Source organism: Aspergillus stella-maris (genome assembly GCF_047715825.1).
Source record: "Aspergillus stella-maris strain CBS 113639 unplaced genomic scaffold BDV14scaffold_7, whole genome shotgun sequence".
NCBI classification, from domain to species: domain Eukaryota; kingdom Fungi; phylum Ascomycota; class Eurotiomycetes; order Eurotiales; family Aspergillaceae; genus Aspergillus; species Aspergillus stella-maris.
The window spans coordinates 473,987-496,062 of record NW_027396801.1 but is presented as its reverse complement, the minus strand read 5'-3'; the positions used below and the strand labels follow the sequence as shown (position 1 = coordinate 496,062).

The 22,076-nt window shown below is 52.3% G+C and overlaps 9 protein-coding genes across 9 annotated transcripts; 5 read left to right on the top strand and 4 right to left on the bottom strand.

Annotated features, from left to right (window-relative positions):
* The first annotated feature begins 61 nt into the window (after nt 1–61).
* Nucleotides 62–2,100, top strand: BDV14DRAFT_166917 (uncharacterized protein). The gene is made up of 3 exons (XM_073767583.1): nt 62–243; nt 296–520; nt 574–2,100. Exons 2-3 carry the CDS (start codon nt 316–318, stop codon nt 1,968–1,970), a joined length of 1,602 nt encoding a protein of 533 aa, XP_073631857.1. The 5' UTR covers nt 62–243; nt 296–315; the 3' UTR covers nt 1,971–2,100.
* Nucleotides 2,101–2,373: 273 nt separating this feature from the next.
* BDV14DRAFT_132328 (DNA-directed DNA polymerase gamma MIP1) lies at nt 2,374–5,920 on the bottom strand. Its single transcript, XM_073766150.1, has 2 exons — nt 5,667–5,920; nt 2,374–5,617 (listed from the first exon to the last, which is right to left on the bottom strand). The coding sequence occupies exons 1-2, from the start codon at nt 5,827–5,829 to the stop codon at nt 2,385–2,387; spliced, it is 3,396 nt and encodes a 1,131-aa protein (XP_073631856.1). The 5' UTR covers nt 5,830–5,920; the 3' UTR covers nt 2,374–2,384.
* A 143-nt stretch (nt 5,921–6,063) lies between these two features.
* BDV14DRAFT_166913 (uncharacterized protein) lies at nt 6,064–7,381 on the top strand. Its single transcript, XM_073767582.1, has 2 exons — nt 6,064–6,549; nt 6,601–7,381. Exons 1-2 carry the CDS (start codon nt 6,171–6,173, stop codon nt 6,816–6,818), a joined length of 597 nt encoding a protein of 198 aa, XP_073631855.1. The 5' UTR covers nt 6,064–6,170; the 3' UTR covers nt 6,819–7,381.
* Nucleotides 7,382–7,597: 216 nt separating this feature from the next.
* On the top strand, nt 7,598–9,855 carry BDV14DRAFT_132277 (putative CorA family metal ion transporter). The gene is made up of 5 exons (XM_073766149.1): nt 7,598–9,329; nt 9,376–9,449; nt 9,499–9,554; nt 9,602–9,655; nt 9,703–9,855. The coding sequence occupies exons 1-5, from the start codon at nt 7,697–7,699 to the stop codon at nt 9,800–9,802; spliced, it is 1,917 nt and encodes a 638-aa protein (XP_073631854.1). The 5' UTR covers nt 7,598–7,696; the 3' UTR covers nt 9,803–9,855.
* A 53-nt stretch (nt 9,856–9,908) lies between these two features.
* BDV14DRAFT_196696 (uncharacterized protein) lies at nt 9,909–11,121 on the bottom strand (the record flags this gene model as incomplete). Its single annotated transcript, XM_073772501.1, has 2 exons — nt 9,909–10,920; nt 10,979–11,121. 2 exons carry the CDS (start codon nt 11,119–11,121, stop codon nt 9,909–9,911), a joined length of 1,155 nt encoding a protein of 384 aa, XP_073631853.1.
* A 242-nt stretch (nt 11,122–11,363) lies between these two features.
* Nucleotides 11,364–15,132, top strand: BDV14DRAFT_211382 (DEAD/DEAH box helicase; the record flags this gene model as incomplete). Its single annotated transcript, XM_073776082.1, has 1 exon — nt 11,364–15,132. Exon 1 carries the CDS (start codon nt 11,527–11,529, stop codon nt 15,130–15,132), a length of 3,606 nt encoding a protein of 1,201 aa, XP_073631852.1. The 5' UTR covers nt 11,364–11,526.
* Nucleotides 15,133–15,356: 224 nt separating this feature from the next.
* BDV14DRAFT_132258 (uncharacterized protein) lies at nt 15,357–16,798 on the bottom strand. Its single transcript, XM_073766148.1, has 2 exons — nt 16,260–16,798; nt 15,357–16,200 (listed from the first exon to the last, which is right to left on the bottom strand). Exons 1-2 carry the CDS (start codon nt 16,438–16,440, stop codon nt 15,500–15,502), a joined length of 882 nt encoding a protein of 293 aa, XP_073631851.1. The 5' UTR covers nt 16,441–16,798; the 3' UTR covers nt 15,357–15,499.
* BDV14DRAFT_132236 (histidine--tRNA ligase) lies at nt 16,674–18,932 on the bottom strand. Its single transcript, XM_073766147.1, has 5 exons — nt 18,652–18,932; nt 18,568–18,592; nt 18,247–18,514; nt 17,941–18,189; nt 16,674–17,895 (listed from the first exon to the last, which is right to left on the bottom strand). Exons 1-5 carry the CDS (start codon nt 18,890–18,892, stop codon nt 17,020–17,022), a joined length of 1,659 nt encoding a protein of 552 aa, XP_073631850.1. The 5' UTR covers nt 18,893–18,932; the 3' UTR covers nt 16,674–17,019.
* A 155-nt stretch (nt 18,933–19,087) lies between these two features.
* On the top strand, nt 19,088–22,075 carry BDV14DRAFT_132225 (decapping enzyme complex catalytic subunit DCP2). Its single transcript, XM_073766146.1, has 2 exons — nt 19,088–19,373; nt 19,449–22,075. The coding sequence occupies exons 1-2, from the start codon at nt 19,343–19,345 to the stop codon at nt 21,899–21,901; spliced, it is 2,484 nt and encodes an 827-aa protein (XP_073631849.1). The 5' UTR covers nt 19,088–19,342; the 3' UTR covers nt 21,902–22,075.
* Nucleotide 22,076: the final 1 nt, after the last annotated feature.

Genomic DNA, 22,076 nt, shown 5'->3' with positions numbered 1-22,076 from the left:
GTTGCCGCTTTTGCCTCTTTCGCCCTCGCGTCTTCCTGCTTTCCTCGCTCTCTCCTGCTCCCAACTCGGTAAATCACGCACCTCGCCATCCTTATCTCTCCTCTATTGGACATTGATCATATGAGTTTATCTATTTATCTCTATACAAAACAGATCACGTTTTAGGTCTTGGCGTGACTGTTCTTTCTGGATTCGTGGTCTTTTCGACTTCACCCCTGCCTACCTTGGCGGGTTATATATATAGTAAGTCTGACCCTCCCCGAGTATCTGCCACGGATACTAATTTGACATCCAGAAACAGTTGCTTGAGTTTCAATGTCAAGCGCACCCTCTGCCCCAAACAGGGGCATTGTCGTCTTCTCCGGAGGGAGTGCTGCAAACAACCTGGTAGATGTCTTTGACTCTGTCCGCCAGAGCAAGGACTGCTCTCTGAGTTATATCATCCCAATCAGTGACAATGGCGGCTCATCCTCGGAGCTGATCCGAATCTTTGGTGGCCCTGGTATTGGTGATGTTAGAAGTGAGCTTCTTATATTTCTCCAACTATGTCATGGCTAGGCTAATGCTTCACAGGTAGACTGGTGCGCCTGATTCCACCATCGCCCCCAAACTCAGAGCGAGCTGCCATCAAAGCACTATTCAACCACAGACTGTCATCAGACAACTCAGCTCATAGCGAATGGCTTGCTATTGTGGACGGGACATCCGCCCTATGGTCCTCAATCACCCCGGCCAAGAAGGAACTTGTACGATCATTCTTCAACCTCCTCAACCTGGAGATACTCAAGCGTGCCCGCCCCCCAGCATCAACCTTTGACTTTTCTTCCGCCAGTGTCGGAAATCTATTCTTAACAGGCGCCCGGCTCTTCAGCGGAAGCTTCGAAAGCGCCATCTACCTCCTCAGCAACATTTGCGACGTCCCCTCAGACCTCATCCGGGTCATTCCAGCCATAAACTCCAACTTCTCGCACCACATCTCCGCCTCCCTCGCCAACGGCACCATCATCGTCGGCCAAAACAGTATCTCCCACCCAAGCCTCCCCCCACGACCCGCATCACCCCGCCCCAACCCACTCCTCCACCCTGAACTCGAAACAGGCGCCAGCCCAATCGACTACACTGAACCCTCCGACGTCCTCGACACAGCCCTCTACGAAGACGACCAACCACCAGGCTTCCTCCCACACCTCCGCAACAAGAACATTAACTTCTCCAAGTCCGAGAACGAGGACCTCCCCGCGCGTATCACGCGAGTATGGTACATAAACCCCTACGGCCAGGAAATTCGGCCCCGCGCAAACCCGCGCGTTTTGGAATCCCTCCGTGATGCCCAGGCAGTCATGTATAGCATCGGCTCCCTATATACATCGCTTATACCCAGCCTCGTCCTCCAGGGCGTCGGCCAAGCAATAATATCCAGCCCGGCACGGCATAAAATTCTCATTCTGAACGGCTCGTTGGATCGCGAGACAGGTCCACCAAGTGACCCCTTCACCGCAGTAGATTTCATTGAGGCGATCACGCGCGCCGGAGAGGAAAGTCGTGGAAGGATACCGCTTGATACAGCGCAGGTCCCTGCGTCAGGTTCAGCGCCAGACTCAGACACCGAGGCCTTCCCATCCCTCGCTCCCATACTACAAAATACCCTCCCCTACACCTCCTACGTAACACACGTCCTGCACCTCGAGGGCCCCGGCACACCAAGCGTCGACAAAGACCGCCTTGCAGAAATGGGCATTGAGACGCTCCGTCTTTACGGGCGGAAAATTGTTTCTTATGGGTCGGGGTCTGAGACAGCTCCTGAGACGCCTACGGGGATGCGATATGATTCTACGGGGTTAATTCAGGCGCTGGAGATGGTTCTGGGTAAAAAGGGGGATGGGATGCTGAGGGGTGCTGCGAGTCGAAGGAATACGTTGGATCCGGGGCGGAAGAGGGTGTCGAGGGATTTGTCGAATTATGTTGGGTAGATTGGACGATTGATGGATTGATAGACTCAGTTGTTTTTGGAGACTAAGTATCGTGAGGGTTCAGAAAGAGTGATACATATACACATACACGGTAGACGGGCATTAGAACTTCTTTTCCTTTTGTTTTTGGTATGATATAGTATATTATTTACATCTCGCATGAGCACCGTACACAATAGTAGTAATAGTAGTAATAGAAGCACGTACCCAAGAGAATCCCTTACCTATCTTTAGATGAACTCCATCCACAGCCAGCAAGCCCGCAAATATAGACGCCGCCCCATGCTTCATGAATCATATAATACACCGGCGAAGTTGCGAAGTTTGAGTGAGTATATAAAAGCACAAGAAGAAGCACAAAAAATGGCATATATATATAGGGAAAAAAATTAGGTCAAGGAAAGGGAAAGAAAATCAAGCCCGCGCCGTTGGTCTTGGTTTCCAGGGCTGACGGGGGAGATTCACTTGGGGAGGCCTGCTCCCTTGCGAAAAGTTTTGGAATCCACCGCCATATAGCCCAGAGCCGATATCCATGAGGATGGCTTTTTGGGGCTCGGCTGAAGAGCCATTTGCTGGTTTGGCGCGGGTGGTCGTAGAGCGTGCGCTTGGTTTCTTGGGTTGCGTATTGGCTTTTATAAGGTTTTTTATTATGTCGCGGAGCTCTTGGTCATCTTTGGTGATCTGAGCTTGGATGAGGGCGGGGTTGTTCGAGGTTTCGAGTGCGGACATGACAGTTTCACGGGGTGAGTAACTGTACTTTTCGGGTGAAGGTGGCGAGATGGGAGTGATTGATGGGTCGAGGCGGGCTTTGTCGTTTTTGTTGAGAAGTTGAGTGATATCGAGAGTCTCGCCATGTGGGATCTTGTTGGGATGAGATGGTGTGACGCAATCCATATCTACTTCTTTCCGCAAGACATGATCGATGTCTATCTGAGAAAAGTAGGCACATGATTGAGGTAGGTCGTTGATGCCGACCTGCTGAGAAAACATGGCACGAGTCCAGACATTAGAGACCTGCAAAGCCAATGCAGCGCGGTACTTGTCCTCTTCTTTCACCAGGTATCTGATTTCGTCGTGAACGGTGATGGCCAGACGAGCTTGGATGTTGAAACGTCGAATGAGATAGTCCATGGCGATAATCAACAGATGGAGGTAGTCGACACCAGAAGACTGAATTGCCCAGTTGATACGGGACGTCATGAAGCTGCCTTTGTTGATGAAGCGCCGCATCAGTGCTTCAGTAATGCCGGCACCCAAGACTGGCGTTCTTGGTCGCTCTTGCTCGGCGAACTCTTCTAGCTTGTTGAAGACAAAAGATTCTGTGCCTCCTCGCCAGAAAGACGTGTCGCTCAGTTGGCGGCGAGTAGTTTTGGCTCCCTTGGTCTCTTTGTAAAGCTTGGTAGCGACCTCCTGAGTGTCTCTCTCGGCCATAGAGGGGTTGAACTGGCGCAGTAGGGTGGCGGCGAACTTGACGCCTGCTCCATAGATACGTCCATAGTTGAAGACCTTCGCGTCATTACGAGATATGCCAAGGATTTTAGCGGTGCGTGAGTGCATATCGGTTCCTGCACCCTTGGATCCTTCGAGAGTCATGAACCCGATAGCGTTGCCACCGTGAAGCTGAAATTGCGCGTCGCCAATCAAACTTGCAATCCACAACTCCTGGGAGTCGACATCGGCGCCAACGAACGCGTAGCCTGGAGGGGCCTTGATCATTGCCTTCAGCTCAGAGCCAACGCGGTTGCCTTTGGCATTACTCGCAGTAAGCCATGTATTTTCCACTGCCCTTCGAGTGATAGTTCCCATAGGGATGATCTGAGGCAGGATGAACCCCACATCTTTGTCGTCTTTCTTTGAGGTAGCAGACCGTATGCTATCCTCGTAGACAACCAGTTGACCCATGATTCGGTCACGAGCACTAATCCAATAAGAACAAGACGCATTCATCTCCAATGCTTCTTTAGCGAGAGCATACTGAGAAGAGAGTGTGCCCCGTTCAAAGTACTGCAGGTACCCTTTGGCCAAGGGGCTGACGCAGCGCGCTGTAGGTCCGTCCTTGTGAGGTAGTTTGAAGTAGATGTTCTTTCGATCATTTTGAAGTTCTAAAATCTTCTCCTCAGACATATCGCATGCAACAACTGGTTGGTTGTCGTACTGGTGAGCCTGCTCGCGCGGAACTCTAAATGTCCAACCATGCTTGTCTGACCAGATCAAGGGGTGATTATCCCATGATAGCTTCAGCAATATAGGAGCGATTCGTGTTCGCACTGTAAGATTGATGTCTGCGGTGTTTGAGGTGAAGAGGTCCTTGTACCATTGCGGCATACCCGGCTTCTTCTGTCTAGCAGCTGGGCGAGGAGGGTCTCCCTTTTTCTTGCCCTTGACCATCTTGACCTCCTGCCCGGACCAGTCCAGCTGTCTCAACCAGGGGTCGTTCGTATATTTCTCTGGGTCATCCTTCGCACTCAATGCTTCATCACAAAGTTCGACAAGCCTCCGCTGAACATCACCCAATCTTTGATGGTAAGTCGACTCGGCACTGTCAAGGTACTCCTTCCATGTATGGTTGACTGGAAGAATGACAGAGGAAAGATGTCTGAGGGCACCAAAGCTGACTGGATGAGGGCAAGTCTCGAGGAAATTGGGAAAAACCTTCTTGTATACACGATGAGTGATGGCGACATCGGCAGCACAGTAATCCAGCAACTCATCGAGTTTTCCCAGTATCTGAGGCCTGTCGAGTTCGCCGAAGAAGTCTCTTTGGGACTTGTCGATGGTAACATTACAGTGGAACTTCGCGACATCTCTAAGCGAATTGACGGAACTCCTTCCAACCCAAAGCTCTTCTTCTTCCTCTCTTACCATTTTGTTCTCGATTAGAGCTGCGAGCTCCACGGAGTTGTTGTCGCTCGCAATCTTGTCTCTCAAGTCTCGATTCTTCTTGTGGCGCATCCAGGTAGGGCGTTGCTGGGAGCACATTCCGTTCACCGCGACATGGAGGGACATTGTGTCGAGAAAGAAGTTGCCAGTCTGCTTCAGATCATACTCTTCAAATATGCGCGCTCGGTCGTAGCCGATATTGTGTCCGACAACGATACGAGGCTGGGACGGGTCGCCCAAGGGCACAAGCTGGACTTCGTTCTTCGTCTCCCCCAATAACCAAGGAGATATCCATGCATACCAAGCTGTCGGACTAACAGCACACGCCATTACAGCGAATGGATTCTCCTTGTACATGACTTCCGTGTCGAAAGTGAGCATTGATTCGTTCGGTGCGTCCACAGCTTCCGTAGTACCATCACTGTTGTATTTCGTCCATCCGCTACGCCTGACCCATTTCCGTGGCAAAGATGGCGAGTTTGCAAGCGCATATTGTTTTGAGTATGTAAGATACGGTTCCGATGAGTCCATTCCCAGTTTGAAGAAATGTTCGTCGAGGGTTTGCCCCTGAAGGGCAGGAAGGTCAAACGCGACTGGATCCGCATGCTCCTGCGCTTTTCCGAGTAGGTCATGTCGCGCAAGATGGTCTTTCGATAGGGCGACTAGATTCGGATCCGGCGGCTTCGACTCGTGGAAAAATATCTGGGAGTATACATGATCGCTGAGTTGCTGCACACCAATCTCGTTGTACCTAGCTCCGGCAGGCACTAAATAATCAGCACGGCAAGAGTAGAATTCGTAGTCGCGTGGACATACCTGATAGAGAAGGCCGCTGGGGCTCATTCTCGGCAACCTGAGAGCTGTAGCATCTTGCTGATAGTGGCAAGGCATGCGACGGCACCCGTGAACGCACGCGAATTTTTTGAGGGTAGAATCGAGCCACTCCCCTGGAGCAGGGTGCGCAATGACTCCTGAGCATATTACAACTGATGATGTGATGACCGTACGAGCTCCATGGTAGTCCGAGCTGGACGTAGTTGAAATTGGTGGTTCTTAGAGTTGAGTCAAGGAGGCGGAAGTGATGGAACCCTTGAGCCAATCTTCAGAGCTCCTTCCTATCGCAGAACCAGCGGGCTTCACCGCCTTCTGATAAGCCGGCAGTTTGGGTCAATCATGTGGCGGCCGACAACACAACTCTCACTTTACAAGAACTGCTTCTCACTGACTGTTCTTACTATCCAGAGGGCAAGATACTCTCGTATCTTCTAGCCTGAAATTGAGTGACGGTTTTGCCGCAACTCCGCTGTGTTACCATTCGCCATGGACAGCCAGCCCTCCTCCTCTCGCCGTATCTCTACAGTTGAGATAACATCTCAATCCCCTCCTCAACGCCGGCGAGCGTCAACTGCCTCATCTGGTCCTTCCAGATCTCGCAAGCGGCGCCGACTCACAAACCAGTCCTCATCATCCGTCGTATCCGGATCGTCGGCCTCGCAAGCGCACAATGAACCCATCGAATCAATTGACCTTACAGAAGTTGACGGTAACTCGGCTATTGCCAAGGTGCTCGCAAAACAACGAGAAGATGCCGTCGCGGCCCAGCACTTGAATGAAGGTGAAAATGCTCGCTCGAGGCTTACGGCGTTTAAATGTCCTGTGTGTATGGAAAGTCCGGTTGATGCTACTACCACGATTTGCGGTATGTGAACGTGCTGCTGGACGGCACTTGTGCTTTTGCTGATTGATATAGGCCACCTGTTCTGTCACAAGTGTATCATCGACTGTCTGAAGTCCGGTGAAGAGCAACGGGCAGATCAGACTGGAAAAGCCCCACGGGGTTCATGCCCTGTCTGTCGGAAACCTCTTGCGCGGGTAGATGCACCCGGACCGAAACGCAACCTCGTACCATTACAGATAAAACTCATAACGAGAAAACGGAAGGCATCTGAGCAGAGGAATACGTCATGATAGGACAAAATAGTCCTCCGTCAACCCTATCCGTACAACAACTGGAACCGACGTCGGCCGTCAACCGCAACCACACATAACACCGCGCCGTTACCACAAGTAACAAGCGGCGCGGCACTCATACCAGATCATATCATCACCACATAGTTGGAGAGCAAGGCGTCGAGCTTTAGCTCTGATGTAAAGAATGGCCGTTCGGCACCATTATCCTTATAATCTTCCTCATGCGAAGTCTTCCCAAGACTCGATCCATCACTTTTTTTCTCGAAGACTGTGCTCATTTCTGTGCCGTGCTGAGCAGTACTGATTATGCTACATACTCCGCAAAGACAGCATTCGGGGAGCGCGATTGTGGAACATCATTTGAGAATTGGCACCACGCGCTGGGATCACGACCCAAAGCTACCTACCAGTCAAAAAATTGAACTAAATAGCCCATGAAAGACTCATTCATTCATCAAACTGATACGTAGTAGGTAGTGTAAGAATAGATCGGAGATATCGGCAGGCACGATGCGGGGCTCCACTTGATGAATGCCGAGCAACAAAAGGGTCCAGCGAGCCAAGCTCCTGTCAAAGAACTCGAAGAATATCATCTTGCATACAACATCAATCCTCCCCACTACTGAATACTGATTCCGTCGATTTTTTGTCTTTGGCTATTTGGCGAACCTGCTAAACTCCTTGCATCGTTGAGAATCCAACCACCTTTCTACTTTTCATGTTCATCCTCCCCTGAAACGTCATCGCGCGATGGAGCTTGCGAATGGGAGCTGAACTGTCGATTACTCGGGAAAGCCCCTTCCCATTTATTTCTTCATGTCCTTGAAATCGTCTACTTCACCTGTCGGCTCCAGTGGGCCTTAAAAACAGACAACATGAGTGTACACTCCCAAGACCATGCAGCGTTCGCTAGCACGCCGTCTCCGCGAGCCGAACCGGTGCCAGATATTGAGGCCAATCCACGTTCACCTCAACAAGTCCCCGACGCCATCGACTGGGTACCTAACTCGCCGGATACGCGCACGATCCCCCCTGCCCGTCCTAGCTCACAAGATACAATAAGGCACCGCGCCCGTCGCGCGAACACTGCCCGCTCCTACCGTCCGGATACTGTCGCCCATGACCCGAACTGGCAACCTGGAACCGAGCCTGGAATTGACCCCTCCAGACCCCTCCCTGCCTACAATGCAGAATGGATGACATCGATATCGACGAATCTGCACCGCCGGTGTGAAATAACTGTCGTGGACTTCTCTCAGAACGAAATGCGCCAGTACGCGCTGGACAATGATACGATTGAGCAATTCATGGCCAGAGAACGAGAGCCATGGGTGCAATGCAGATGGATTAATGTCAACGGGCTTAGTTGGGACGTCATCAGAGTGTTGGGTAATCAGAAAGGCCTCCATAGGCTTGCGCTCGAGGACTTGATCAACGAAAACAACCGGACGAAGGTGGATTGGTATTCCGATCATGCCTATATCGTTCTTACGCTGCAAAAGCTAATTAATCTGCGACAAGAGTCCAGCGACTCAGAGGAGGAGGAGGATGTGGAAGACAATGAATCTTTTAGACCGCAGCGCAGAAGCTCGGCCCTGAGCAGCAGATCCGTATCCCTGAAGAAGCCAACGAGGCGGCGCGTCGTTTTGGCAGCCCTGAAGGATCTCTTCTGGCCAATTTCTAGAGCACGGAAACGGGAAAAGGCGAATAGGGATACTGATGGTGCTGGATCGGCGCCGGGCAAGCACGAGTCCTCGAAAGCGCCAAGGTTTGGAGACCTCAGTGAGGTTCCAGGTAACGCGCGCAGTATCCAACGATATCGGGGTGGACCGAACGAAGATCGCATCGGCTTCATGGAGCGTCACGCTGTGCTTGCACCAAAAGGTCTAGCAGTCACTCTCGAGCAGGTCTCGATTTTCTTGCATGCTGATAACACTGTGGTGTCCTTCTTCGAAGCGAGCGCGGAAGAGATCGAGGCTCCCATTGCCAGGCGTCTTACACAACCAGAAACCATTTTGCGGCAATCATGCGACGCTAGCATGCTTGTACAAGCCATATTAGATGCGATCATTGACTTGGCGATACCGGTGACCACGGCCTATCAAGACGCAATCGGTGATCTGGAGCTCGATGTTTTGACGGATCCAGACGTTGACCAGTCCAAGAGTCTATATATTCTGACCTCTGAAATTGCAATCCTTCGTAGCGCCATGCAGCCGATTGCGACCATTATCAATGCTCTTCGAGATCATCGCTCTGAACCCGTCAGCACCCCTGGTCTAGCTACTCTCAGACCCCCTGGATTTGCCACGCCTTCTTCCACACATGGTCATTTTGGAATCGCCACGCCAAATCTTATGAGCATGAGCGGCACGAGTGTGTCAATTAGCCCCATGTGCCATACATACTTGGGTGATGCACTGGATCATTGTATAACCATCGTCGAGGGCTACGATCAAATGAGGCGGGCTGCCGATAACATGATTGACTTGATTTTCAACACAATTGGTAAGTATCTATCAAGACCTTGCGGCGATGTCACTGACAGCACTAGGTGCATACCAAAACGAGAGCATGAAGCAATTGACTCTTGTCACCTGCTTGTATCTGCCTCTCACGTTCTTAACGGTTAGTTCAACGAACTTCGCAGATATCCAGCCATACTTACTTCCGCCAGGGTTATTTTGGCATGAACTTTGATCGATTCAGCGGTGTTCAAGATCATAGCGATGGGTAAGCGTTCAAATGGCCTCGCCCGCAACTGCGACTGACTGGTCTAGGTATTTTTGGATCATTGCGCCACCATTTGTTTTCGTGACGACGCTTATTCTGATGTATGATTCCCATTTATCTTCCTGCGACAGTTCTAACCATCCTTCAGGCGTGACAAAATCCAGCGATACGCAGTGTTACTTGCCCAAAGACGCCTCATTACCAGTTCAAGACGACAAAGGAAGCAGAAAGGATTCAAGCGAGACTGACAATTCATTTCATTATATACCCGATACAACCATGCAATTACAGAGATTATTGTACAGTCCAACCCATAATGTACATTGTATCATACACTGCCATGCCCAAATATTATCAAAACGACTTGCGTCGAAAAGCCATATAAGCCTTCCACGGAAGCTTCCAATCCAACCGCAGCAGCTCAGGCCTAAATATATCAAAGTCCACACTCTCCAATCTATCCAGCCACAGCCGCGTCGAAACAGCAGGCATGAAGACACCAAAGGCCCGATTCACCTCGTCAAGCTGCGACTCATGCCCAGTCTCGTGCCCGTGCCCAGAAGCAGCATACTGATGGTCCTCCTCCCCCTCATGCTCAAAGTCATGCCCGACATCTTCACCCGCCCGCAGGTTACTCAGCATCTGCTGCACCGTAATAAGGTGATCACTTGCCCTCGTCGCAACAGTGAAGACCGCGTCGCGCAACCCCTCTGCCTCTGCGCCGCGTCGGAAAACTTCTTCCTCCTTTACACCAGCCTGAGCCATGATATCCAGCGGTAGCATAACAGCGCCTTGCCTCGTCCCACCCTGTACGGCTCCAGCGCCCGTCTCCTGCAACCCCTGCGCTTGTCTCCCCTGCCCCGGGAACGCAACGATCGGTAGACCCCTCAACACAGCCGCTATCCCCGCTGCCTTCCCAATATGACTAGCCACATGATCGGCCGTAACACTATTCATCGGCATCGCCTGCAGCGTCAAATAAAGGAGGGTCGAGTACGTACTCTCCGCGTAATTCTCCAGCGCTGAGAGGTCCGTATACGGATCGTTCGTGAGCGTTTGCTCTCTTGCGTTGATCATGCGGTTCAGCCAGTTCTTGCTTAGTTTGCCCTTTCCGCCTGTTCGTTGTGAGAGGTCGTCTAGGGCGCTTGCTAGCAGGATCGCGATTGGTTCTTTAGGTGGACTGCCGGCTAGTGTCTTTGAGACTGCGTCGCGCCAGAATTGCAGGCGCATTAGCCCGATTGTGTGCGAGGATGTTGTGTCGGGGAGTAGGGCGAGGGTGGAGTTTAGGGCGCGGAGGGCGATGTATGCTTTTTGGGTTTGGAGCGGGATGAAGGTTGTTAAGGTGTATGAGGGGCGGTCGTATTTTCTAGAGATGTATAGGTTAGCATCATTCTGAGTTGGAGTGGAGGATGTGCGCAACGCACGCAAGGAGATTCATGCAGTATTGCTGCGCGGCTTGGACTTCGGCTTCTGCGGCGCCGTGGGTGGGTGTTGAGAGAGCGCGCTTTTGATGCTTGACGGGTGCGACGAGGTTGCGTATTTGGCGGGCTGCGCGGCACGGCCGCATTGTGGTTCTTGATAACGAGGCCATTCTGTATAGAAAGGTATGCACCGGCGACGGTGGTAAAGATGGGAATGCTCCGACGGAAGCTTAATTCGTGAGCTGGGCAAGCTTGCAACCTCGATTGAGATAGTCCAAAAAACGCAGGGCGTTATGAAAGTTCCATCCGGACTTCAGATAAGATAGCCGGCAGCTCAGCCAAAGAGAGACGAGCAGTTAATAAGAAGAATGCGGGTGAGGTTGAAGCGGGAACTTTTTCATGACGTCGGGCCGAGAGCAGTTTAATGGCTTTTCCGCGTCGGAGCGGACTGAGGCGCGTCTCCCCGGCTGGCTGTGATCGGCTTGTCAATTATTGAACTTTGCTCCTACGCCCTTCCTTCACCAGATACTACTATATACCCCATATACATAATGGATTTCGATGCCCCTAATGATCGCCCATTCAAGAGAAGACGCTTTTTCGTCGACGATGAGCCTCAGCCCGCGAACGAATCCGCAGTCCCCTCTAGCCCTGACGCGTCGTCGATACCCTCTTTCTCGCGCATAGGGCCCAGTGATAGCATCAACGGCTCGCATACGGATCTTCCAAACGCTCAGGCTTCTACCATTGAGGTTGGCGTTCAAGAAACCCGACTGACGAGCGTTTCCCCCTTCGAGTGGCGAACCCAATCGCCGGCCCAGAAAGATCTTGTTGGATTTGATACGGAGGCGTTCATTGGCATTGTGGGTGAGCAGGTCTCCCCTGACGTCTTGCTGAAGATCCGCAAGGTCTCCGGTGGAAATCTTGAACGAGCTATAAATGTATACTTCGATGGGTCATGGAAGACTTCAACGGGGGGTCCTGCTTCGAACCAAACGACTCTGTTATCCCGTCAGCCAATGGCCACGCAGCCGGCCCCAGTGAAAAAATCACCACCGAATATTCCCGAACCGATCACGAATACAAGGACCAAGGAACCAGCTACGCGCTTGAGGTCACAGCCATCCCAGAGATACCTAGGAGCATTCGGTGTAGGCGCATGGGCTACAAGAAGTGGAACCGACCTGGTCAAACACGGAGACCACGTCAACATCGAGCGAGCAAGGTCGCAGCCTCTTTCAACCCGTGGCCGGACCGGAAAACTCAAGGTCAATCAGAAAGGAGATGTCCTCACGCGTTTTACAAACCAGGCTGGCCAAGAAATTGGAAGACTACCTCGGGAGACCGCCGAATGGGTGTCTACACTGCTCGACCAGAAAGTATGCGAGTTTCGAGGCGTCTGCGTCTTCGCGCCGGACCGCTTAAGGGTCAACGATACGATCTATCTGCAACTATGGTGCTTCTTGCGAATAGAAGCATTCCAGCCGGGTTCGCTGCAGCAGGGACTGGACGCTAACAGAGCGACGGGCATGTTTGAGCAAGAAGAAAGCGCTGAAGAGAAACAGCTGCGTCTTCGTCAGGTCGCACTAGTCAAGCTATTCGACGAAATCGGCCTTCAGTCTACAACACAGGATGACACGATGAAAAATCAGAAAAAGGAAGGTTTGCTTCGTGCTGCGGAAATGGCAGACCAAGAGGCAAAAAAGACAGCCAAGGCCGGAAACGACGATTCGGACGAAGAACAGCCAGGCGAATTGGAGGAAGAACAGCTCGATGCGTTGTATAAGAAGGCTCAATCGTTCGATTTCGACATGCCAGAGGCGCAGCCTCCTTCAACCTTTGCATTGGACCTTCGGAAGTATCAAAGACAGGCCCTATACTGGATGCTTTCCAAGGAGAAAGACACGAAATCTGGACGCGAGGTATCGATGCACCCACTATGGGAAGATTATTCCTGGCCGTTGAAAGACGTCGACGACAAAGATCTGCCCATAATTGAAGGGATAGACCACTTTTATGTCAATCCCTATTCCGGAGAGCTTAGCCTTGAGTTCCCAGCACAGGAACAGAATTGCCTAGGTGGTATCCTAGCAGATGAGATGGGACTGGGAAAGACTATTGAGATGCTCAGTCTGGTGCACTCTCACAGAAACGTTCCACCAAGCTCTTCTGGCGAGCTGGCCAGGCTGCCCACATCTGGTGTAGTACCCGGACCGTATACCACTCTCGTGGTTGCCCCTACTACTCTACTTGCGCAGTGGGAGAACGAGGCGCTGAAGGCCTCAAACGAAGGGTCAATGAAGGTTCTCATGTATTATGGAACCGAGAAATCGGTTAACCTACGGGAGTTGTGTGCTGCCGGCAACCCATCAGCTCCTAACGTGATAGTCACCAGTTACGGTGTCGTCCTCGCTGAACATAAGACACAACAAGCACTAGCACCTGGTGCTTTTTCAACGCCAGGAAATTTGTTCTCAGTCGACTTCTTCCGAGTCATTCTCGATGAAGCCCACATCATCAAGAATCGGGGGTCCAAGACGGCAAGGGCCTGTCATGAAATCAGAGCCACGCATCGATGGGTATTGACGGGTACACCGATTGTCAATCGCTTGGAAGATCTATTCAGCTTGGTGAGGTTCCTCAAGGTTGAGCCGTGGAACAACTTTTCCTTCTGGAAAACTTTCATCACGGCGCCTTTCGAGTCAAAGGACTTTGTTCGCGCACTGAGTGTCGTGCAGACAGTACTAGAGCCACTGGTTCTGCGACGGACCAAGACGATGAAGACTCCTGAAGGAGAACCTCTGGTTCCTTTACCCAAGCGAAATGTGCAGATCGAAGAAGTTGAGCTCATTGAGTCCGAGAGGGAGATCTACAATCACATCTTCACCAGGGCAAAGCAAACATTCAACAGCAACGTCGAAGCCGGAACACTACTCAAGTCATACTCGACCATCTTCGCTCAGCTCCTTCGTCTCCGGCAGACCTGCTGCCACCCTATCCTTACGCGCAACAAGGCCATCGTTGCAGACGAAGAAGACGCCGCTGCTGTCACCGACCACGCCAACGATCTCAAAGATGACATGGACCTCCAAGAACTCATCGACCGCTTCACGGCAACAACCCAGAACGCCAAATCCGAGGAACCCCCAGACCCATCCGCAACCTTCACAGCCCACGCCCTCCGCCAAATCCAAACAGAGACAAGCGGCGAGTGTCCCATTTGCTCAGAAGAACCCATGATCGAACCAGCCGTTACATCCTGCTGGCACAGCGCCTGCAAGAAGTGTCTAGAGGACTACATCCAGCACCAATCTGACAAAGGCGTTCAACCGCGCTGCTTCTCATGCCGTGCAGATCTAAGCCGCAACGATATCTTCGAAGTCATCAAGCACTCTCCAAATTCAACTCCAACGGAACAACAACAACAACAACAACCACCTCCTTCAACCCCAACACCAAACGACGACCTCTACAGCTCCTCGCAACAACCACCGCGCATCTCCCTTCGCCGCATAAACCCCCTCTCACCGTCAGCCCATACATCAGCTAAAATCCACGCTTTGTTACGCCACCTCACGCGTCTGTCACCGGGTACAAAATCCGTCGTCTTCTCGCAATTCACATCCTTCCTAGACCTCATCGGCCCGCAAATCACAAGAGCCGGAATCTCATTCGTAAGATTAGACGGCACAATGCCGCAAAAAGCCCGCGCGGCGGTTCTAACCCAGTTCACGAAGACGGAAACGTTCACGGCGGAGGAACTAGACCAGGCTGAGTCGACGCCGTCAGTACCTACACCAACACCCGGAAACTCCACCCCAAAGCCAAAAATCGACACCTCTTCTCCAACCGTGTTACTTATCTCACTCCGCGCCGGCGGCGTGGGGCTGAACTTAACGGCCGCAAATAACGTGTACATGATGGACCCCTGGTGGTCCTTTGCAATCGAAGCACAGGCCATCGACCGCGTGCATAGAATGGGGCAGACGAGGGATGTGAATGTTACGCGGTTTATTGTTAAGGATAGTATTGAGGGAAGGATGCTGAGGATTCAGGAAAGGAAGATGGGGATTGCGGGGAGTTTGGGGATGGGGGGTGGTGGGGAGGAGGAGAAGAGGAAGGAGAGGATTGAGGAGTTGAGGTTGTTGTTCGAGTAGGCAGATCAATTACCATCACTTTAGACTCGATTAAATACGGGTAGTGAGGGGTAGAAATTATGTATAGATATTTCCATGTCATTCAAGTACATATGTGCATATTAATACAAACCAATCGAAACTCGCTGCGTGACAGGTAAAGTAGTGACATCATGAAAAGTCATAGCCTCCAAATTTTTGGGGACTTGTTTGTTTAGTGGTGGTGGAGGACATTGTGGAGTCTCTCCTTGATGCCCTTGTGGTGGTGCTCGTCCTTCTCGTTCTTGTTGTTGTTGTCCTTCTGCTCCTTGTTGTCCTTGTCCTCTATACATAATCGTTAGCAATGCGCTCAACCATCTAAGATGAGGGTGAGATGAGAGTAGGTATACTAACCAGGCTTGGCAGTCTTAGGACCGTCGTCAAGCTTCTTCCCGCCAACAGACTTCTTTTGCTGCTCGTAGGACTGGCGAACCTCACCAATAGAGGGACCCCTCAGGGCTTCGGGGGAGATACCCTTCTTCTTCGCGGCCTCAGCGGGGCTAATGCCACCGGTCTCGGAGTCAGCTGACTGAGTAGCAGGGACTTGCTTGTCATCGTCCTTCTGCTCAGGCTGGCTCTGACCCTGGCTCTGAGAAATAGAAGGCTGGGGCTGGGACTGAGTCTGAGCCTGTGAGGCAGAAGTAGAAGGCTCACGCTGTTCAATCGACCGCTCAGCGTTCGATCCAGGACCAGACCCGGACGCAGACCGCTGGGCAGCAGTAGCTGCGTCGGCAGCAGAGCTCTTGTGCATAGCGACGGTCTCAGCCTTGTCAGGCTGGGGACCAGAAGAGGTAAGGCTCTCGTCCTTAAGGGTGCTCTTGTGTGTGCTGAGAGGCTCGTCCTTGAGCGTGCTCAGGCCGGCCGGGCCGGAAGTGTGCTGCTTGCCCTGGACGGGCTCAGGGTGATCGATGCGGGGGTTCTGAGAGTCAAGAGGGGAAGTGACGAGGCTGGCCTTTTCGGTTGGGTTGGTGGATAGGCCGGGGGTTGTAGAGGTGAGGGGTTGTGTTACGGCGGCGGTATTGTCTTTGTTGATGGGGGCTCCGATTTGTTCTGTTGCTTTGGTTAGTATCGTTGATGACGGGGTGAAGGGGTATCTGGTAGAGGCTTACCGTCTCGGTTACCGGCGTCGTAGGGGTCAGTGACTGTACCCTTACCCTGAATACCGGACATGGGCTCATCGCCGTGCTGGTTCACACGCTGCTCGGTCTGCTGGTTGTTTCCGAGAAGGGTATCAACACCGTTCCAGACGGCGTTGGAAGCGGTTTGGGCAGCGTTCTGGACAGTCTCCATGGTTATGTTGTGTGTTGTATGTGATGTGGTAGAGTAGAAGCAATGCCAAGTTGTGGATGAGTGGGGAATGTGTTCAAAGTAGGATCAATTCGAATGCAGTGGTTCAGCCTTATAGTTCTTGTAGTTGAGAAGTATATCGCCACAAGCTAGGCCAAGGGCTTGGTATGCGGGTGGTTATATAGAACTAGGGGACGTGGAGTAGGACAGTGCTGAGGCCCAAGTACGTCAGTGGGAAGAAGCCAAACCGGGTTGAAACGTCATGATGTTCCTTCCTGCTGCTGGTGTTATGTTGTCACTGTTCGTGCTCTATAGAGGCAACTGACGTCATGTCACGTGGCGTGTGCTCATCGAAGATCGGAACAAAGATTGAGCTCTGCGTTTCCGCTTCCAAGACGGAGATGATTTCATATGCTATGACGATTGGATATCTATTCTATTTTTGTGCCCTATCAGGATAGCCAGCTGCCCTGCGTTCCAGTTCCTTCTTCTACCCCGCCGCATGGATGTGCGTCGTTTGTGTCCCGCCAGAGTCCTTGGCGTCGCTGGTTGATGTCAGGATATGCGTCTCCCACGCTCCACCTAGCGAATCGGCAACGAGGCCTGGTTCAGCTTGTTCTGGATCTCTTCCACCAGATCATCCCTAGCGATCAGCACGCCGTCCTTCTCCGGGTGGCCTTCCGGTAGTCCAAGCTCCTTCAGTTTGACCTTGCCCGCTGCTAACTCCTCTTCACCGAGAATGACAGCAAGGGGGATACCGCCCGCCTCAGCGAGCTTGAACTGTTGTGGCAGCTTGGGCTTGACTGTTTGGGCAAACTCGGCCTTGATGCCCGCCTCCCACAGCTGATTGGCGACAGACATGCGCTCGACCAGCAGGCCATTGAATCCTTTACCACCGAAAGCCATGACGAAGACATCACTCTCGCTTGCACGAACAGTGGCATTGCCTTCTTTGGCCTCCTGCTCGAGGCGTTGCTTCATGATCGTGAAGATCCGGTCAACACCGAATGAGATACCGACACACGGGATTTGGCGCTTCTTGCTGAACATGTTGACCAGGTTATCGTAGCGACCGCCTGCAGCGATACTGCCCACGCCAACATTCGGGTCACCGCTATCCTTGGACTTCTTCGTCTGGGCCTTGGCGAATCCTTCGGCGGAGGAGAGAGGTGTGACAACTTCGTAGATGAGGCCAGTGTAGTAATCCAAGCCTCGAGCAAGGGAGAGGTCGAAAGAGATCTTATCTAGTACACCGAATGCCTCGAGGTACTTGAACAAAAGCTCCATATCCTCAACACCCTTCTTGACGTGCTCATTCGCAGAGAGCAGCTCATCAGCCTTGATGGCATCCAAAATGTCACGGCCACCCTTCAACTTCACGTACTCTCCAACCTTATCGGCAACCTGTGGGTCGAGACCCTTTTCTTCCATCTCGAGTTTCACTTGGTCCCAAGGGGACTAACTAATCAGCCAAGTCTTAAACACGATGGAACCACCACATACCTTATCAAGCTTGTCAACTGCCGAACTGATTGAGCGGATCTTATCGTCGGGAACACCGCAAGCCGTAAACAATCCATCCAGAATCTTTCGGTGGTTGAGCTTAATTGTAATGTAGTCACGCATCTTTAGCGCCTCAAACACCTCCACCACAATGCGGAGGACCTCAGCATCGGGAATCATAGCATCGTATTGTCCGGCGATATCGAAGTCGCACTGATAGAATTCGCGCATACGTCCTTTGGCAACGGCCTTGAAAATGAAACCATTAGCCTGGTATGGAACATTCGGACAACACGATTAACCCACCGGTTGATCTCGTCGGTAGACCTTGGCGATCTGGTATCTCTTGATGTGCTGCACTGAAGCGTTCATGGCGAGCCACCGCGCTAGAGGCACCGTTAAGTCATATCGAAGAGCGGTGTCCTCTCCACCCTGGTCGGCAAGATCGTAGATGAGTTTTGAGTCCTCGCCATATTTGCCCGACAGAATCTCCTTCAATTCGAAAACAGGTGTGTCTAGTTGGGTACCGCCATGACGCTTGAAGACTTCGGTGATGGCGCTAAAGATCGATTCACTATAGAGATGGTATGAGAAGGGTACGCGACAGGGGGTTCGCAATCGAATTACCGAATGATCATATCAACACCAATCCCTATGCGACAGTACGTCAGTAATAGAGCGTGATGGCATGACTCCGATGTTTGGACATACAATCTCTCGTGCCCTTGGGCGTCTTGAGCTGGAAGCTCAACTTGTTTGCCTTCCCCTCCTTCCCCTCTTTGGACGCCATGTTTGTAAATTCGTCTTGCGGGGGCAAAGACGATAAGGAACGAGTGTATAGGTAGGAGGCACTGGGAGCCCGGATGTTGCAACGAATGCTTGAAAGGGGTCTGCAAATGGCGCACGTGGGGAGAACACGAAAGGCCTTTCTTGAAGAAGCTAAAAAACGCATGAATAAATGACAGGCAAACCGCGAAAATGAGGGGCACCAGTAGAAAGATTTGTCGGGTTTCCGCAATGAGTCAATGTCCCACCCGGGGTCTTTCCGCCTGCTGCCTTACGGCCTTGTTGCCTTGCTGCCTTTCTGCCTTGCAGTCAGTAGTGGAGCGAGTCACAGCCTGGCAGCTCTGTCAACCCAACGCAACCTCGACAACTTGAGTCCCGACACTCCCTCGCTTCTCCGCTACCTACGTCTGTCGGCCCCCGGTCACGCCGCTACGTACTTTGTTTGCGCTGTGCACCCAATAACTGTACGCTTCAGGGTTGGCGCTTCGCCAAGTTCCTCTCCTTGAAGCTCTGCTCGTGCTCTCCGCCTGCGTCAACGACCTGCTCTCACCACCGACCTCACACTCACCCTCGGCCATACCAGGCCGTCTTGAAATGCCAAAGCACGCTCTCCACTATGACAGAAACAAAAATGCAGCTGGAGGACTGTAAGTCCTTTTTTTTTCCATCATACGATCCCCGATTTGACTCGGCATAACGATGCTAACAGCGATTCAAAACAGGGCTAGATGACTTGTGTGTCCGCTTCATTATCAACCTACCTCGCGAAGAACTGGAATCAGTTGAGCGGATATGCTTCCAAGTCGAAGAAGCACAATGGTTCTACGAGGACTTTATCCGGCCGTTGGATCCGGCGCTCCCTTCGTTATCCCTGAAGGCCTTCGCGTTGCGGATCTTCCAACACTGCCCGCTTATGGCCAGCTGGTCCCGATATCACCACATGACCGCCTTTTCCGAGTTCCTCGCGTACAAGACCCGGGTTCCTGTCCGTGGCGCCATCATGTTGAATCAGGACATGGATGAAGTTGTACTCGTGAAAGGCTGGAAGAAGGGCGCCAACTGGAGTTTCCCACGAGGAAAGATCAACAAAGACGAGAAAGACCTCGACTGTGCTATTCGTGAAGTATACGAAGAAACCGGTTATGACGTACGCGAAGCGGGATTAGTCCCCGACGACGATAACGTCAAGTTCATTGAAATCACCATGCGTGAACAGCACATGAGACTGTATGTCTTTCGCGGCGTTCCTCAAGACGCGTACTTTGAACCGCGCACCAGGAAAGAAATCAGCAAGATTGAATGGTGGAATCTTTCCGACCTACCAACCTTGAAGAAAGGCAAGCAGTTTGATCAAGGACAGGCTGCTGCCAATGCGAACAAGTTTTACATGGTAGCGCCTTTCTTGCATCCACTCAAGAAATGGATTGCGCAGCAGAAGAAGCTGGATCCGAAGGCCCAAGTGGACGTTCCTCAAGCCTTGAATGATGGCGAATTGTCCATGGACGAGGGCCTTCAGGCCATTACAAACAACATACCTCGTCCTGTTGCTGTCCTCAGCGACTTGCCAGAAGTCGCAGCATCTCAAGACGCATCTGCGCATCTTAAACGACTCCTCAACGTCAACCCCATACTCCCTACTACCGAGCCCGTACAGGCTTTGTTCAATGCCGACGCCAATCTTTCTAAATCACATGCTCTTCTCGAGCTCCTTAGGAGCGGGACATCTCCTAATCCTCCTTCCGGGCCTCCGCAGCGGGTTAACAAGCCCCAGGAAGCACCCCTAAACCAACCGGGATTCTTCCCCGGTTTCCCTCAACAGTTTCCGGGGCCTGGAGCCGATATGCCACAAATTCCACCCCCATTCCGCGGTCCTCCTCAGCCTCCTTTCTCCACGGCAAACCAACATGCACCTGGCATTCATCCAGGATTCCCAGGACCTCCGCCTCGAGGACCTCCAACTGGCTACCCTGGCATGTTTCCTCCGCCCCCACTCCCTGCTCAGGAAAGACCACTTCCACCAGGCTTCCCGCCTATTGCTGGACAGGCGCCTGCTCCGGCTCCTTATCAACGAACGGGCGATCCCGAGTTCTCCCGTTCCGCTCAGCCTGCCCAGGTTCAAGGAGCAGCTATACCGCCAGCTAGCAAGTTACCGCCACCGAAGCTCACAAGTCATTCCTTGGCTTTGCTGAACGTCTTCAAAGATGAGAAGAAGCAGACTCCGAAGACTGCCAGCGCCACTTTGGTGTCCCAGTCTGAGCAATCTCCAAGGAACGAGCGCAAGCCTTCCCAACACCAGGATCAACTACTGAACTTGCTGAGAGGATCGCCTGCGTCATCGCCTGCGCCAACTGCACCGCGACCGGCGGAACTATCAGCAGAGCTGTCAGCGCAGCCGGCTTCGCCAGGAAAGAAGCAAATCCTTCAACGACCTAATGGAAACCCTCCCCAGCATGGTCGTCAACAAACGAACAAGAATGCTTGGGCATCCGCGACAGTCTCTGGACCACTCAATACACCACAATTCGACGCAATTCCAAAGTCGACAAATCGGAGGAAGAATGACACTAGGCGTCAATCCGGGCGAAATCAACAAACGCCGCCTCTGGCTTCTCCTATTACCATTCTTCCCAGACCGCAGAGTGCTAAAAGGGAGCAGATCCCTAGCCCAGTACAGGCGCCATCTCCCAGAGCGCCCTCAAACGTCCGAACTGCGAAGGCAAAGTCTCCAGAGCGTCCGAAAACGTTCCAGCCCCAGATACTGCGTCGTTCGGATAAGGCAGATATTCACAGCATATTACCTATCCGGAAGAAGTCAACAGACGGAGATGGAGAGCAAGTGGATGAAGCACCCGGCGCTCAGCCGATCCCAACTCCGCAGGCTGATCCCTACCGACGACCAAGCCAAACTCCGGCACAAAGAGAGGCTTTGCTCTCCCTGTTCGGCAAATCCGCGCCTTCTCCGAAGACAGCGCCTGTGGAGCATCTCAACCTGCAGACCTCAGTGCCCAATCCCGCGGCTACACCTTCTGTCGTGAGCCCACTTTCGCCGCATTATCCGCCCGCCGGTAACGGAGTGGTCAATGAACACGGAGGCAACATTGATAGGGTTGCATCCCCCGCTAACAAGGCATTCTTGCTTGGATTTTTGGAAGGAGTCGCCAAGGGTAGCAAATGAGCGTTTGATATTGAGCTTTTCCAGCGCCGCGTGCTTGACTGTATTCTAGGCCTGAAATATACCATGGTTCTCCATTAATCAGTGTTCAAACTTCAAGTTACCGTACCTTCTAGTTCCTGATGTAACCGAGGTCAACCGCCGCAAGCTATATACTGCCGCTCCTCACCGCCTAATT

Bases quoted from the DNA above. Each gene is read 5' to 3' on its own strand.
- BDV14DRAFT_166917 (XM_073767583.1), top strand. From the start codon at position 316: ATGTCAAGCGCACCCTCTGCCCCAAACAGGGGCATTGTCGTCTTCTCC. The intron at 521-573 runs GTGAGCTTCTTA...AATGCTTCACAG, and splicing joins TGGTATTGGTGATGTTAGAA to GTAGACTGGTGCGCCTGATT.
- BDV14DRAFT_166913 (XM_073767582.1), top strand. From the start codon at position 6,171: ATGGACAGCCAGCCCTCCTCCTCTCGCCGTATCTCTACAGTTGAGATA. The intron at 6,550-6,600 runs GTATGTGAACGT...TGATTGATATAG, and splicing joins TGCTACTACCACGATTTGCG to GCCACCTGTTCTGTCACAAG.
- BDV14DRAFT_132277 (XM_073766149.1), top strand. From the start codon at position 7,697: ATGAGTGTACACTCCCAAGACCATGCAGCGTTCGCTAGCACGCCGTCT. The intron at 9,555-9,601 runs GTAAGCGTTCAA...TGACTGGTCTAG, and splicing joins GTTCAAGATCATAGCGATGG to GTATTTTTGGATCATTGCGC. The intron at 9,656-9,702 runs GTATGATTCCCA...ACCATCCTTCAG, and splicing joins GTGACGACGCTTATTCTGAT to GCGTGACAAAATCCAGCGAT.
- BDV14DRAFT_132236 (XM_073766147.1), bottom strand. From the start codon at position 18,892: ATGCGTTTTTTAGCTTCTTCAAGAAAGGCCTTTCGTGTTCTCCCCACG. The intron at 18,593-18,651 runs GTATGTCCAAAC...ACTGTCGCATAG, and splicing joins GCCCAAGGGCACGAGAGATT to GGATTGGTGTTGATATGATC. The intron at 17,896-17,940 runs GTATGTGGTGGT...CTGATTAGTTAG, and splicing joins CAGTTGACAAGCTTGATAAG to TCCCCTTGGGACCAAGTGAA.
- BDV14DRAFT_132225 (XM_073766146.1), top strand. From the start codon at position 19,343: ATGACAGAAACAAAAATGCAGCTGGAGGACT. The intron at 19,374-19,448 runs GTAAGTCCTTTT...GATTCAAAACAG, and splicing joins AAAAATGCAGCTGGAGGACT to GGCTAGATGACTTGTGTGTC.
- BDV14DRAFT_132328 (XM_073766150.1), bottom strand. From the start codon at position 5,829: ATGCTCAGGAGTCATTGCGCACCCTGCTCCAGGGGAGTGGCTCGATTC. The intron at 5,618-5,666 runs GTATGTCCACGC...CTGATTATTTAG, and splicing joins CCAGCGGCCTTCTCTATCAG to TGCCTGCCGGAGCTAGGTAC.
- BDV14DRAFT_132258 (XM_073766148.1), bottom strand. From the start codon at position 16,440: ATGGAGACTGTCCAGAACGCTGCCCAAACCGCTTCCAACGCCGTCTGG. The intron at 16,201-16,259 runs GTAAGCCTCTAC...CCAAAGCAACAG, and splicing joins CGACGCCGGTAACCGAGACG to AACAAATCGGAGCCCCCATC.